Source organism: Fusarium subglutinans (genome assembly GCF_013396075.1).
Source record: "Fusarium subglutinans strain NRRL 66333 chromosome Unknown NRRL66333_c0000444, whole genome shotgun sequence".
Classification (NCBI taxonomy): Eukaryota; Fungi; Ascomycota; class Sordariomycetes; order Hypocreales; family Nectriaceae; genus Fusarium; species Fusarium subglutinans.
This window is the reverse complement of record NW_023502507.1, coordinates 1-13,749: the sequence shown is the minus strand read 5'-3', so window position 1 is coordinate 13,749 and position 13,749 is coordinate 1. Positions and strand designations below refer to the sequence as shown.

The following is a 13,749-nucleotide window of genomic DNA, read 5'->3' as shown; positions in this document are numbered from 1 at the left end:
CTTTTTAAAAAGAGTTATATAATATATTAAATTAATATAAGTTATTAATTAATAATAAAGTTAAGATATATAAAAGTTATTTAATAAAAAGTTTATTTTTTAAGTAAAAATAAATTTTAACTTATTAATAATCTATTTCTAGCTTTTATAGTATTTATCTAAGACTTAAGTAATTTACTTTATAGTTTTTAATATTCTTATAATGTAATTAATCTTAACTTATATAGTTTTAAATTTACGGACAGAACACGCGGGCGTGAGCAGTGACAGGCCGATGGTTAGCCCTGACTACCCCATTTAGAAAGGGGTCCATATCCTAGACTTTGCTATTAGGAGTAAAGTAAGGTGCTGAATTCCCGATATCGGCGGTTATCCTGATAGGGCGCGAGGGAAGGCGTGCGCTCTAGGCCAGATTCAGCTGCAATTGACACTTCTTAAAATGCTCTCGAGAATAGAAGGGCGCATATGACAAGACGGAAAAGACCGGCTAATGTCGGTGTAAGTGAATGATTGATTCGTTACGGAAAGGCATATAAGATCACTAACTGTCCCTGTCGCTTTAATCTATTTTAACCTATTAGTACTCACTAAAGTCTTCCACACAACCTAGTAATAAGCAGAGTGTTCCGCGAGAGTGTGAGAGATGCAATCTATTCAGCCGTTTCTGCTAGACGAGTGGCGTAAGTAAGAGCCCAAAAAATAACAGATCATGACTGCTAATATAACCTTGAAGTAAGGGAAAATGAAGTGAGTATATAAACCGCCTTTTACAAGCTATACCATTCTAAACAGGCATAGCCCAAATGCCATCTCTTTCTTCAAGGTAAGTTCTCTAACCAGTGATAAATAAAGATGGTGGCTTATGATTATTACCCAGGTTCATCTGCAGGATCCCATTCCATAGACAGTCTCAAGGGATTGACGCCTGACTCGACTCGAGATCCTATTGATCGGAGTTTGGCACTCACTTACGGAAAAAGTCTAGGCTTTGACAGCTTGCGAAAGCGCATTGCTGAACTTCACTCGTCGAAGGAAGTCACTCTAACGACTAGCAACGCAGTCATCACATCTGGCTCAATTTCCGCAAATTATCTTGCTCTGTCAACGGTCCTCAACAGTGGTGACCATGTCATCTGCCAATACCCGACCTACGGGCAAATTTATGAATTGCCGAAACATTTTGGCGTCGAGGTCAGCTTATGGAAGTCAACGGCTGAGAGAAATTGGATCCCGGACTTGAAGGATCTTGCGTCACTAGTGAGACCAAACACCAAAGCTATTCTCATCACGTAACGTAGCCTTCTACTAATTTTAAATGTTGAAGCTAACAAAAAATTATGCAGTAATCCATGCAACCCAACAGGGACAGTCTTACGGCGAGATATGCTGGACGGCATTATCACAGTGGCCAAGCAGCACCACCTGATTCTCTTTGCCGACGAGGTCTTTCGACCGCTTTTCCATTCTCCGAACGAAGAACATCCACCATCTGTGGTAGCAATGGGGTATCAGAAAACTATTTGTACTAGTTCCTTGTCCAAGGCACACGGTCTGTCAGGCATTAGAGTTGGCTGGGTGGTCAGCCCAGATCCACAGATTATGAAGCAAATTGTTGTGGCAAGGGACTACACTACAGTCAGCGTTTCGCAGCTTGACCAATGCGTCGCTATGTTTGCCCTCTCGCCTGAGGTTCTTCCTCGCTTGATGGATGTCAACCTAGAGCGGTGTGCGAAAGGAATAGCCTTGCTTGATGGCTTTGTTCGCGAGAACTCGAAGTGGTGCCAATGGGTCCCACCAGCTGGGGCTGGGGTAGGCTTCATTCGGATTTGTAAGGAGAACGGAGACCCAATTGATGATGCAGACTTCTGTGGGCGATTGGCAAGCGAGCGTGGAATTTGCGTGGTGCCAGCGGGCCATTCATTTACTGGTGATGACAAAGATGATCTTAAAGGTTATGTTCGACTTCCATTAGGGGACTGGCAAGAGCTAAAACAGGGCCTACCAGTGGTGGCTAGTTTCCTTGCTAGCTATATGGCTAAAACATAGATTATAGGCTGTGGCTGTAACATTCTAACTTTACTGTTATTGATAAGTGTGTGGACTTATATTGATGAGATTTTGGAATCCTTGGGATAAGTTATTTAATCCTCTGGTCGGCTAAAACGTTAGGATTAGCGATCCCATTAAGGGCTGCAGCTGAGTATCTAGCAGAAGAGCCTCATGAAATACTTCAGTAATCCTTGTCGACGTTGCCAATTATGGATATCCCTAGGCTCATTGTGAGCTATATGTATCAGTTGTAGTTTAGGCTCGTGGCCAAGAGCTTGAATCAGCAGACAGAACTTAGCAAGACTTGGGGCATGCTAACGACAGCGGCGAGCGATGGGCCAACAGGAACTGCAAAGTGTCTTGAGTTTGAGTATTACAGATGTCCTTTGTAGTATGTCTTGTACCAATACACGAGATTGGCAAGCTCTCTAAAGGGCTCGGCGCATTGCTAATACATCTCTATTGCGGTTTGCCCCGAAATCGTGGTTTGCGGTCCTCGAAGCCTGCGGAATCCCTGTTGACGCTCCTGCGGTTGCGGGATTCCGGCCCACGGACGTCAGCGATACGTTTGTGCTGTTGGCACAAAACATGCCGCCAGTATTCATTCTTTCTAAATATTATACCTTGTTTTGTTTAAGGGGCTCCTAACTCTAAGCTATTCATCCAATGCTTGCTTTACCCTAATATGTCGGAAGATCCCACTGCGTATGTATATAGTGCCCTGCTGCGTGGATTGTCTTACTGGTATGCAAATTCGGATAATATCGCCTTTTTGGGTCCCTCGCGAGCGTTTCTTATTGCTTGTCGAGTATGTAAAACGGCTGCTGCAGCTCTAAGCTATCCAGGCACGAAGCATGTAACTATCGCGTAAGCTTATCACGATAATTATTGGCCAACACAGCCATGGATCGACACGGCATGCCTTACACTGATTTGTTCTGACCGTCTCACTGATAGAAAAGCGTAAGATCAATTCTACTTATGAACCTGGTTAGGTCCGTCGTCCTGTTGTAACACGTATCACAAAAAGCACGGTGATAGAGCTCGGAGCTAAGAACACAGTTAGGAGGAATTTGGCTATTTGCCGACTATTGTCCATCTTCTTCCTCTGGGATCTCTAATTCCGAACCTCCTATATTTACCGTCAATGTCATAGTAAACTCTATAGCTAAGATTTTGGCCGCCCCGTCATCAATTGACAATTACCCCCGACAACTCAAGCCGGCAGCTGCCATCAGCCCTTTCCGAGACTAACTTAAGCTGCCTGTGATTGATGGGTAGAGATATATACGATAACAATAATTGAGAATATACGGGTCTCTAGGAACTGGGAATTATCCTCCAATTACCTCGCAGCAAGTGTCTGTGACAGGCCGGGGTTTTCATTTCCTAAGAAGCTTATTTCTAAGTAACTAATTTAGCTTGTTTCAGACAGGATAGAAATTGTGTTTAGACTTGAACCTTACTCTATTTGTCTGCTGATTTCAAAATTTAGTAATTTAATTTTACGAGCTTTATAAACTTAAAATGGATTTATAAATCATCTCATCAATCCAACAAGCCTCTCTCTGCGGCAGCTTTAGCAATATTACACACAGCACCGACCAAATTCCAAAGATCCCATCGTCAATCGCAAATATGAACCCCAAGTATCTGCTTTTTCTTCCCCTGGGGTTTGTCTGCGCCAACCCAATCGAAGCCCGCGGCAAAAACAATGGCTGCCCTGCTGCAAATGGCGGATGCAGTGGCGTGAGTTAAGTCTATCGAGATGCCACCTATTATCCTAACACCCGAATAGACCTGCATTCACACCGGAGGCGGAGACTATTGTCGAACACAGTCAAAGGATACTACATACGACTTCCCCTGTGGAAGAGTATTCAATGGCAATAGCCAGCAACTTACTTCTGTCTGTACCCTGGTCCAACCACAGTAGACAATACTAACTGGCTATAGTGCGGAGGAAAATCTGGTGGATCTTGCACTGCATATGGAGATTACGAGACGTTCTGCCCATACTGGGCTTAGGATTGATATTTCTCTGGAAAGGGTGTAGGAAGCTTCTTGCCATAGGAATCGCCTTCACGTTTGGTAAGGTATACTTCTCTCAAGAGAGGACATCTGGCCATTAAGAGCCATACTCAGACGGGGAGCTCCAAGGATTTCATTCTGTAGATCATCAGTAATCTAGCATTAATAGCTTCTGTGAACACTGAGACTGTATTTGCCTTGTGGCAGTCATGATAGTGGCAGTCTCGGATTTAACGATAGAATTGAACTAGTTCATGGGCTATTCAATGAGGCCCACGCGGCAAATATAGGTACGGGTTAGATATTTACTCCAGCGCCAGGTTTCTTGATATCCAGGTTCCGCAGCTACCTCCATAACTTAGGCTCTAGACAATTCTGCCACATGGGATCCCGCATGATATCTTCTTAACGTTTCACTTCAGGCTTATGAATAAGCCGACCAGAGACATTAAGTTTTGCAAAAACACAGGGAAATAAAATCCACGGGTCAGAATTTAGGAGTATATATAGGGTATTATTTAGATTAGACTAAAAAGAAAATAAAGACTACATAAGAGAAACCTAAGGCAAATAAAATGTAAGTATAAAAGCTAGAAAAAAGTAAAATATATGAGATAAGCAAGCCAGATAGAATGTAAGTATAATTCCAATCTGTAACAGGGGTTGTATTCCGAGTTGACTCTGGCTCAGGCCTGACGCTAGTTGCTATATTCCTTGGACCTAACTCTGGCTGAGATTTGGCGCTATTGGGTGTACTCCTCGGAGTTGACTCTGGCTGAGAACTGGAGCCAATCGGGCTCTCAACTGGTGTGGTCTGTTGCTCGGGTCGCGATGGCGACTGTTTGAAGGTTTCAACCCTGCTCTTTACTGGCCTTGCCGGCTTTACCCCAACGCGACCCGTCTGAAACTCCAAGGGTGTAAGCCGGACACATTGATTAACATGCTCATGCTTTGAGTTGCTAAATCGGGTGTCGCACCTCCAGAGGTCTGCAAGAAATCGCCCAGGATGGGGGATATTTGCCATTTCACCTTGTGGCAGAGTGACTATGAACTCCGGTTTCAAAACATTACAAACAGCTGCGGCCCAGTTATCGTAGTACTGGAGATTATAACGGGCTGGGTCGTCTCGATGCTGATGTGGTGCTACTGCTACTACCTGTAGTGGTGTAGTAATTAGAACATTCTGAGAATAGGCTCCACGGGATTGGGGTGTTGGCTTCACTGTATGCTAAAAGAATATCAGATAAGACGGACTATAATGTTTTTGTTGAATGGATGACCAACCTCATATATGGTCCCAAGGATCGGTCGCTCAAAAATCTTATCACGTTCCATGTGATAAGGCGGATACACCGAGACACGGCCAACATAATCGATCGACTGATCCGATTCGAACAGGATACCCAATTCCCTAAGGAGCATACAGACAGGATCATCCCCAAGCCACCTGGGAGGCCCCTCGATGATAATAACAATGTTTTGCCAAGGAGATACAACCTGCTGTGCGAGTGCTGAAACAGAATGGGAAATGAAGTTCCACCGAGATTTGAATTCACCAGGCAACGTAAAGCGATCCACAGGGATATAGAATGCGATCTTGATCCGTCTGGGTGGTTGGAAGCGGCTGGGCCGAAGAATGTCCTGAAAGGCGAATTCACGTCCGGGGAACGTCAATGCCGTAAAACGAGTCGTGCAAGATTCAACGTCGGACTCGTCAGCAAAAGGGTCTGGTCCGTCCTGTGGCATACCCCAATCAAAACTCAGACTAAAGGCATCAAAGAATTCTGAAGGTACTGTAGACGGGGATGGGGGACGTTGCTCTGTCATGACTGCTGCTCGGCGCCGTCGTCTCAAGCATATGTCTTGCCATTCTCCCTCCATCCCCGTATAGTAAGTTTCCACGTTTGTGATGCACTCCCACACCGAAAGTCCGTCTTTTTCGGCCACTCGATACTCAGAATGATTCTTGTGAACATTGAACGACGCGAAATCCGTGGAAAAGTCCGAATCTGAAATGTGAGCAGAGCCCGTACCTTCTTCGATTTCAATAACAGGAAAATCCGAATCGGAAATGTGAGCAGAGCCTGCACCTTCTTCGATTTCAATAATAGGAGATGGGGCCCGTGTACTAGAACTTCTCCAATCAATAGATGCTCCGTCTAAGGCGTTCTCCGTGTATGTCGTCATGTCTTCCAAAAAGCTCTGCAGGATATAGTCATCTCGATTTGGTAGCCGTGCCTGGAGTTGACTGATCTCTTCTAGAATTTGAGCCGTACTATCCTTTATAGCTGATGTATCATTCCGGATCTCTGTTGTGTCTATTCTTATTGCTTTAGCTGTATGCCTAGATGAGTCAGCATATAAGGTTACGTCTTCGAGGCGTGGATCAGCCTTACAGCGCAAGCATATCAAGAGCCAATTCGAGTGCCGCTTTGTGAGCCTCTAAATTTGACCGCAATTTCGCGACATCTCCTTGGCCACTGATAGCCCATGCAGCCCTTGTCCCTAGTCGATTGTTGGAATATTTTGTAAGAGTAGAGCTAATTGTACCAATAAATAGCTCTATTTATACTAACAAGGCCACGTAACTGCAATTTCCTCTTTAACTTTTAAGGGATATTTAACCTTTTCCCTCCTTTATATATAAATCTTTATACAAATCAAAGAGTTATAATAATTAAAAAATAAGGCTAAAAAGTTAAAAAGTTAGTCTATTTAATTAATCTAAAAACAGGCTATTAAGGCCACGGTAGCTACAGTAGCCCTGCTGCCTAATTAACTAACGGTTCCCTGTAACACTATATTACTACTAAAACCTGAACTTTATAATAATTATAATAAAGATTATAATAAGACCTTATCTTATAAGAGGCTTCAGGCGCTTAACTTTGCAGTCAGTCAGTCGGTCAGTCAGTCAGTCGGTCAGTCAGTTAAGAGGCTTAAAATAAAGCTATCGCAAAGGGCCTTCTAGCTATATAGGCAAAGGCTGCTTAGTATTAATAAAAAAACGCGTTATTAAGGCTATTACAAAATTAACCCTATAAAATTAGAAATTAGCCAGAAGAAGGTTATTGCAGCCGGCGCTAAACCGAATTGGGATTATATGTGGGTCTGTTAGTACAAATAGAGCTATTTGTTGGTACAATTAGCTCTACTCTTTTGTAATACAGCCTTGTAACTCGAGGACGACTGAATGACAGTTGGCCAAAATACCTGAAACATGATACGCAAGAGTGTCAGGAAACGATCTATCCTCGTCAATCGCATCTTTAATGAGTTCAAGGACTGTCTGCAGCGAGAGGAGCTCTCGTGCTACTCGATCTAGGTCACTACGAGCTTCACGACAGGTTCGCACAAAGCTGTTAATGGATAAAGAAAGCGTGCCGATAGTCGAGATGAGACCCATACAGCCTGTGGTTATCGACAAAGGATCCATGTTTGATACGAGATGTTTATTATTAATTTACTCGAAGCTGTGAGATTCCTGAATGAGGGGTATTGGCATTAGTTTTCAGCTGACAAGATTGCCATAACGCCTGATTGGCTGCGGGGCTATCAGGCGTGATCCACTAACCTATCTTAAGATGCTTTTATCTAAGATACGAGTTATTATTAGCAACACTTCCTTTTCACAATTTAATCTTACGCAATTCAGCCGTACTCTTGACCCACCGAAAGTCCATCTTAAGATTTCTATCTCACCATGCACGATCCCTTCACACCCTAGTCTCATACTCACTTTAGCACAATTAGCAACTCATTATACTCACACATAGATCATTCTCCGAAACGCAATAGCGCTTGACTTTTAACTGTTTTCGTTTTCTTTTCATCCACTTTCTCGCCTATATAGGTAATCGAAGTGCTGGATTTGAGCTCGATTATTGAGTATAGCAATTAATAAGAGACATCACCGTAAAGTCCACGTGGAACTCTTAATTCGACTTTGTCGTGAAATCTGAGAGCGAAGATAACAGTCGGGTCGTGGTGCACTGTCTGACTGTCTATAGGCTTTCCCGAGGTAAATAAATCCAACGATAGAAATACTAGTGGGTACTGAGATCGTCCAATCAACAGCCGCCTTCATGCAGGAAAACACGAACCCCGCTTTTGGGTTTCGCTGGGCAAATTGTTCTATTTACATAGCGCAGTGCCATTTTCATCTAATATGGGGAGTTCCATTCGAGATACCGGAATCTCTATAGCTTATGAACCTGAAGACAGCTCTCCAGTTGTTGAGTACGTCTATTCGCTCTCATGGCGCCTCCGGTTCTTTGTATTGACTGATCAGCATCCTCTTCGTACATGGCCTCGGTGGTCATCCTCGGAAAACATGGACCAGTTCCAAAAGGGTCGCTAGCACACCCGAGCTGTCATCAGCCTCTGAGTCCTTAAGGAAGAACCTAAGGAAGAATTCCCACAAGAGTGCCCTCGGCCGCGCTCTGAGTCAACTTCATCGAATGACTCGGAACACAGCCGCAGAAGCTAGGCCTGAGACATTGCACGACGATGCCAACCCTGCCGTGGTGTTTTGGCCTGTCGACCTTCTCTCCAGAGACTTCCCGGACTCGCGCATTCTCGTGTTTGGGTATGATAGCAAGATAACTAAATACTCGGCTGGCGCAGTCAGTGAGAATAGCGTCTTCTCACATGCTAAAGATCTTCTTTTTGCGCTTGCCAAGGAGAGACCCCTTCATCGTCCTCTGATATGTGTAGCTCATAGCCTGGGCGGCATTATTTTCAAGGAGGTATGTCAATTGGTAGGATTTAGTGTCAACCACTAATCCATCCTCCAGATGCTTTCGAGGTCTTCATCATCCACACAATATAAGTATCAAAATATTCTTCAGTCAGTCGAGGCAGTTATCTTCCTTGGCACACCACACCGCGGTAGTGTAGACATTGCCACTAAGGGGGAAGTAGCTCGTTCGCTGCTCAGTGCCTTAGGAGTATCCACGACTCCAGTCATTCTGGACTCTCTCGGCCTGAAGAACACAGATCTAGAGAGAGCACAGGAGGAGTTTTCCCGACTTTGGCATACGAGTAACTTTCGGGTCAAGACTTTCCAAGAAGGGCTTATTCACCCCAAGTTAGGAAAGAAGGTTGTTCCTGAATACTCGTCTCTCATTGGAAATCATCAGGAACATGCAGAGACGCTGCAAGCTGATCATTTAGAGATGTGTCGGTTCTCAGGGAAGGACGATCCAAATTATCGCAAAGTCGCTGGCGAGATCCGTTCTACCTACCTTTCGATTACGACATCCAACAGGCAAGAATCAATTGGACACCGGGGAGAAAACAACTACAGCCCTGTATCGAGTATTGATATACCTCAATATCTGAGGGATAATTTCCATAAACAAGGCAGTAAACTATGTCTCCAGTCATTGTGGTTTCCAGCTATCAATAGACGGTACGAGACTTTGGGTGCCCCAGCTGAGCAGACATGTCATTGGCTTTTGGATAATGAGAACTTCCGGGATTGGCTTAGCGGAAGAGATCAGGAAAGGCATCAAGGACTTATCTGGATAAAAGGGAAACCAGGCTCCGGAAAGTCAATGCTGATGGGAGAAGCGTTCCGTCGAGCAGCCCAAAGGCAAGAAAAAGCACCAGCCCCGTCTCAAACAGCGGCTTTCTTCTTCAACGGCAAAGGTGATGACCTTGAGCACTCGGTCGTCGGCCTTTTTCGGTCCTTGATTTACCAGCTTTGCTCCAAATATCCCCCTTTCCTGCAGTGTTTCCAAGATGTTTGGGATGCAAAGGTCACGACTGGTTGCTTCATGGGGTCAGAGGCTATTGGTTGGCAAGAAGCTGAACTCAAGGCAGTCTTTGAAATGATGATACTCCAGAAACGAAGCAATAAAGTATTGCTCTTCGTCGATGCTTTGGATGAGTGTGAGTCAAGTAGTGTGCGAAATCTAGCCTACTTCTGGAGAAAGATCACAAAGTCAGCTTTCGCTTCGGAGATCGATCTGAAAGTCTGTCTATCAAGTCGGCATTCCCCCTCCGTCACTGTGAGTGATTGCCCAGAAATCATCATGGAACAACACAACAGTCAGGATATCTCGACATATCTGAAGCAGAGAATCGAGATCGGAATTGGCATTCAAAACCCACAATGGCACATTTTGGAAGCGAAGATTAGGGAAATGTCAGATGGCATGTTTCTCTGGGTAGTCCTGGTGGTTGATGACTTACTTCGAAGCTGGGATGAAGGCAGGAGTCTCGAATACCTGACGAAGCGTGTTGCAAATACCCCGCAAGCCCTCGAGACTCTGTTCTCGGAGATGTTCTCTCATATCACACCCGAAGGGAAGAATGTCGCCGTTAAACTGTTCCAATGGGCTACCTTATCCACAAAACCACTTCGTCTTCACGAGTGGCATCACATAATGGGGTTTATCAGGCATCCCACGCCAACTTCGCTTGCTGAATGGCGAGCATCAGAATACTTTACAGCAACCGACGAGCAGCTGGTGAAACAAATCAAAACTGTTTCTCTGGGACTGGTCGAGGTGACAGGAGCAACCAAGATCCCGCCGCATGACTCAGGCTCTGACATATCCTCAGTGGGCGTAGACGCAGGATCCTTGATGCACGAATACGGTGGTACTAGGATCGTACAGGTGATCCACGAGTCAGTACGGGACTTCTTCTTGAGGGGCAATGGGTTCTCGGTGCTAGACTCGAGTTTGTTAACCCATCCTATTAGTAGTGGACACTTATCTATCATGGCCACTTGTTTGGACTATGTGAACATTGATGAGCTCGATGCCCTGGTAGCGGCACGACAACGGGTTACCCACAAAGGAAAGGGGAAACCCGAGGCAAAGAGCCCAATGTCATTAACTGAGTCGAACGGTGACTGCTCTCTGTCTGTTTGCTCTCTCGAACATGAGGGACATCCCCCACAAGGCACGATCAGCGTACCTCTACGTCCAAGGAAGACGCCAGAAGATGATAAAGGGTCAGAACAAATCATAACAGACTTTTCTGAGTCATACAAGTTCATGGCTATACGTCGATGGCTGGAAGAGAGCAGTAATTCAACTGCTGAATCGGAGTTGTTGATCGATGTTCCGCAAGCTCCATTCTCGGATGTCCCTGACACCGTTCACTCCCAGATTCTAGAGGACCATCCTGCGCTGCTCTCGTATGCTGCATTCGCAATGTTTGAACACGCTCGCCTAGCACAAATTGACGGGGCTGACATAACTCCAATTCTTGATCGTCTTAACGACGAATCAGTGTGGGCTCGTTGGAAATCCTTAAGAGAGGATGTACCGGAGGCAGTAAAACTGCTTGATTTCTTTGATGACTTAGGCCTTGTCTCATGGATCAGCGCTTTTCACGATCGATTTAGTCACGGTCAAGAGAGACGAAGGAGTTCTTCTCCATCAGAAATTGGTACTCGCAGACGCAGTCTTTCTTCAAATCATCAACTATCGGGGGATGATAAACCAAGGAGTGCTTTTCATAGGCCGATTTCATTACCACAAGTTGAATCTCAAGAACGCCCTCCTCCATTGGGTTCCCCAAACTGGCCAGGTGAGAGCCCCCAAAGTTTTATCCGCGTACCTAGAAGACAAGGCAGTATTGCCAGCTTTGGCTCTGCTAGTAGCCACGATGGATACGGCCGACAAACCCTAAGTTCGAACTCTGGGGCCGCTTTTATTACCACAAGTTAAATCTCAAGAACACCCTCCTCCGTTCGGGCCCCCAAGATGGCGAGGTGAGAGCCCCCAAAGTCTTAACCGCGTACCTAGAAGACAAGGCAGTATCGCCAGCTTTGGCTCTGCTAATAGCCACGTTGGATACGGCAAACATTCCCCAAAGTTCGAGTCTCTGAGGCCGGTTGTTTCCAAAGACTTAAGAACGGGAAAGGTTACAGGATTCTTTATGTGTGAATGCTGTCCCAAGAAGCCGAAAAGGTTTGATACAGTAGAAGAACTCAAGTAAGTACCTTCATAATACAGGCATTGTCTTTGTTAACAGTAATGATAGGGCACATGAGGCTAAGAAGCCATACGAATGCTCATTTTGCGGAAACCGATTTAAGAATAAGAATGAGGCAGAAAGACATCAGAACTCGCTCCATATGAGACGTCAATCTTGGTCCTGTTCATACTTACTAGGATACGATAGCGCCTTTCATGAGTCCAGTGAGCGACCCGAAAAGTGTGACGCATGCGGATATTGTGGCGATTACTTCCTACGTTCTGGTACGGAGGCTGGGAGCAAGGCCCAGGCTACCGAACAAGACTGGGATGAACGTATAAGACACCTGCAGGAGATCCACAACTTTGGGGAGTGTAACAGTATGAAGAAGTTTTATCGAGAGGATCACTTTCGGCAGCATTTAAAACATAGTCATAGGGGTACTCGCGGGGAGTGGATGGATATATTAGTGGTGTTATGCTGTAAGAAGGAAGAGGATTAGATTGACAGTAGGGGCTATTCAATATATGTGGCTAGGAGCGTTTTGCGGTGCTAGGTTCGATTCATTCGCCTAGGCGGACGGTCTGACTCCTACGTCGGCCTTGGGCAGACTTATACTCGGTGCTCTTCTGCTTGTGGCTAAGATGCTCTAGAAAGCTGTTGGGATGAATCTAGCGGCTCTAAGAACGGTAAAGATATCGACTAGTAAAAGAAATGACAAAACCCGAAGGAGGCACAAAAGGCCCCCCCATTCGAAGTAAGTTTGCAAGTTGCAGCAAGCCTTGCCACCGCAAAACGCGAGTCTTGTCAGTTTCCCAAGGAATTACAAACCCCGAATATGTCTCTGATATCATCTCCTGAACAAGCACAGCTACCAGGAGTACAATCCGTCGCAATAACAACGGCGACAAGAGCCCCGAGCATAATCGTATGTTATTTGAAGAAGCAGTCTTATAGAAAAGTCATTTTATAACTAATTTTCTCAAGTTGAGTGGGTGAAGACATTGCTAACTTGGCGTAACCATGACCTGAACTGAGTTTATTTAGGTTTACCTCAAAGTATTCAGCTCCCAGTATTGCTAAGGTATCCATATAGAGTACATGAGATTGACTCAGATGTCTACCACAGCAGCTTTCGACAAGCATCGCCTGTCGATCACTGCTTGTTCTAAAGCTCAGGTCCATGTACCTGGGGGTATTCTGGCCCAAGGAGTTAATTTTTGATGTCGATCCAAGTTAAAATCCCTTGGCAAAAAATGCTATGTTCGTCAATAAGTGGATCATTGATTGTAATGTGTTACGCCACGTATACCATGTTTCTACATGGAGCCTTATATTTATAGATCTATTAAGTTAACTTTGGTCCTGCTATTATATTAAACCTAAAGTGTATTTTCTAACCTTATAACTAACTTATAAACTTAACTCCGCTACTACCTTCTAATTACCCTAAACCTTCTTTTTAATTTTCTTTTTTAATTACTTTAATATATATATTATTATAAAACTTTCTTTAGGTTGAGCTTTTTTTATATATTAGTATTTCTTAATAATTCTAATAACTATATATTATACCTAGAAGTTTTTCTTAGTAAATTACCTTTTATATATTAAATATAAATATAATTTAAGCTTAATTTCCTTTAAGTAGCTTTATAGCCTTTATATTAAAAACCTTTATAGCTTAATATAAAACCTTTATTTAATAAAAACCTAGCCTTAAATATAACT

At 44.3% G+C, this 13,749-nt stretch overlaps 4 protein-coding genes across 4 annotated transcripts; 3 read left to right on the top strand and 1 right to left on the bottom strand.

The window, feature by feature from the left end:
* Positions 1 to 643: 643 nt before the first annotated feature.
* FSUBG_13960 (aspartate aminotransferase) lies at positions 644 to 2,046 on the top strand (the record flags this gene model as incomplete). Its single annotated transcript, XM_036678906.1, has 5 exons — positions 644 to 680; positions 734 to 747; positions 799 to 823; positions 878 to 1,289; positions 1,344 to 2,046. The coding sequence occupies 5 exons, from the start codon at positions 644 to 646 to the stop codon at positions 2,044 to 2,046; spliced, it is 1,191 nt and encodes a 396-aa protein (XP_036530580.1).
* Positions 2,047 to 3,687: 1,641 nt separating this feature from the next.
* FSUBG_13959 (uncharacterized protein) lies at positions 3,688 to 4,077 on the top strand (the record flags this gene model as incomplete). Its single annotated transcript, XM_036678904.1, has 3 exons — positions 3,688 to 3,798; positions 3,848 to 3,958; positions 4,006 to 4,077. The coding sequence occupies 3 exons, from the start codon at positions 3,688 to 3,690 to the stop codon at positions 4,075 to 4,077; spliced, it is 294 nt and encodes a 97-aa protein (XP_036530579.1).
* Positions 4,078 to 5,024: 947 nt separating this feature from the next.
* Positions 5,025 to 6,487, bottom strand: FSUBG_13958 (uncharacterized protein; the record flags this gene model as incomplete). Its single annotated transcript, XM_036678903.1, has 4 exons — positions 5,025 to 5,039; positions 5,156 to 5,236; positions 5,365 to 6,424; positions 6,477 to 6,487. 4 exons carry the CDS (start codon positions 6,485 to 6,487, stop codon positions 5,025 to 5,027), a joined length of 1,167 nt encoding a protein of 388 aa, XP_036530578.1.
* A 1,761-nt stretch (positions 6,488 to 8,248) lies between these two features.
* FSUBG_13957 (uncharacterized protein) lies at positions 8,249 to 11,768 on the top strand (the record flags this gene model as incomplete). The annotated part of the gene is made up of 3 exons (XM_036678902.1): positions 8,249 to 8,319; positions 8,372 to 8,828; positions 8,877 to 11,768. The coding sequence occupies 3 exons, from the start codon at positions 8,249 to 8,251 to the stop codon at positions 11,766 to 11,768; spliced, it is 3,420 nt and encodes a 1,139-aa protein (XP_036530577.1).
* Between the last annotated feature and the right edge of the window lie 1,981 nt (positions 11,769 to 13,749).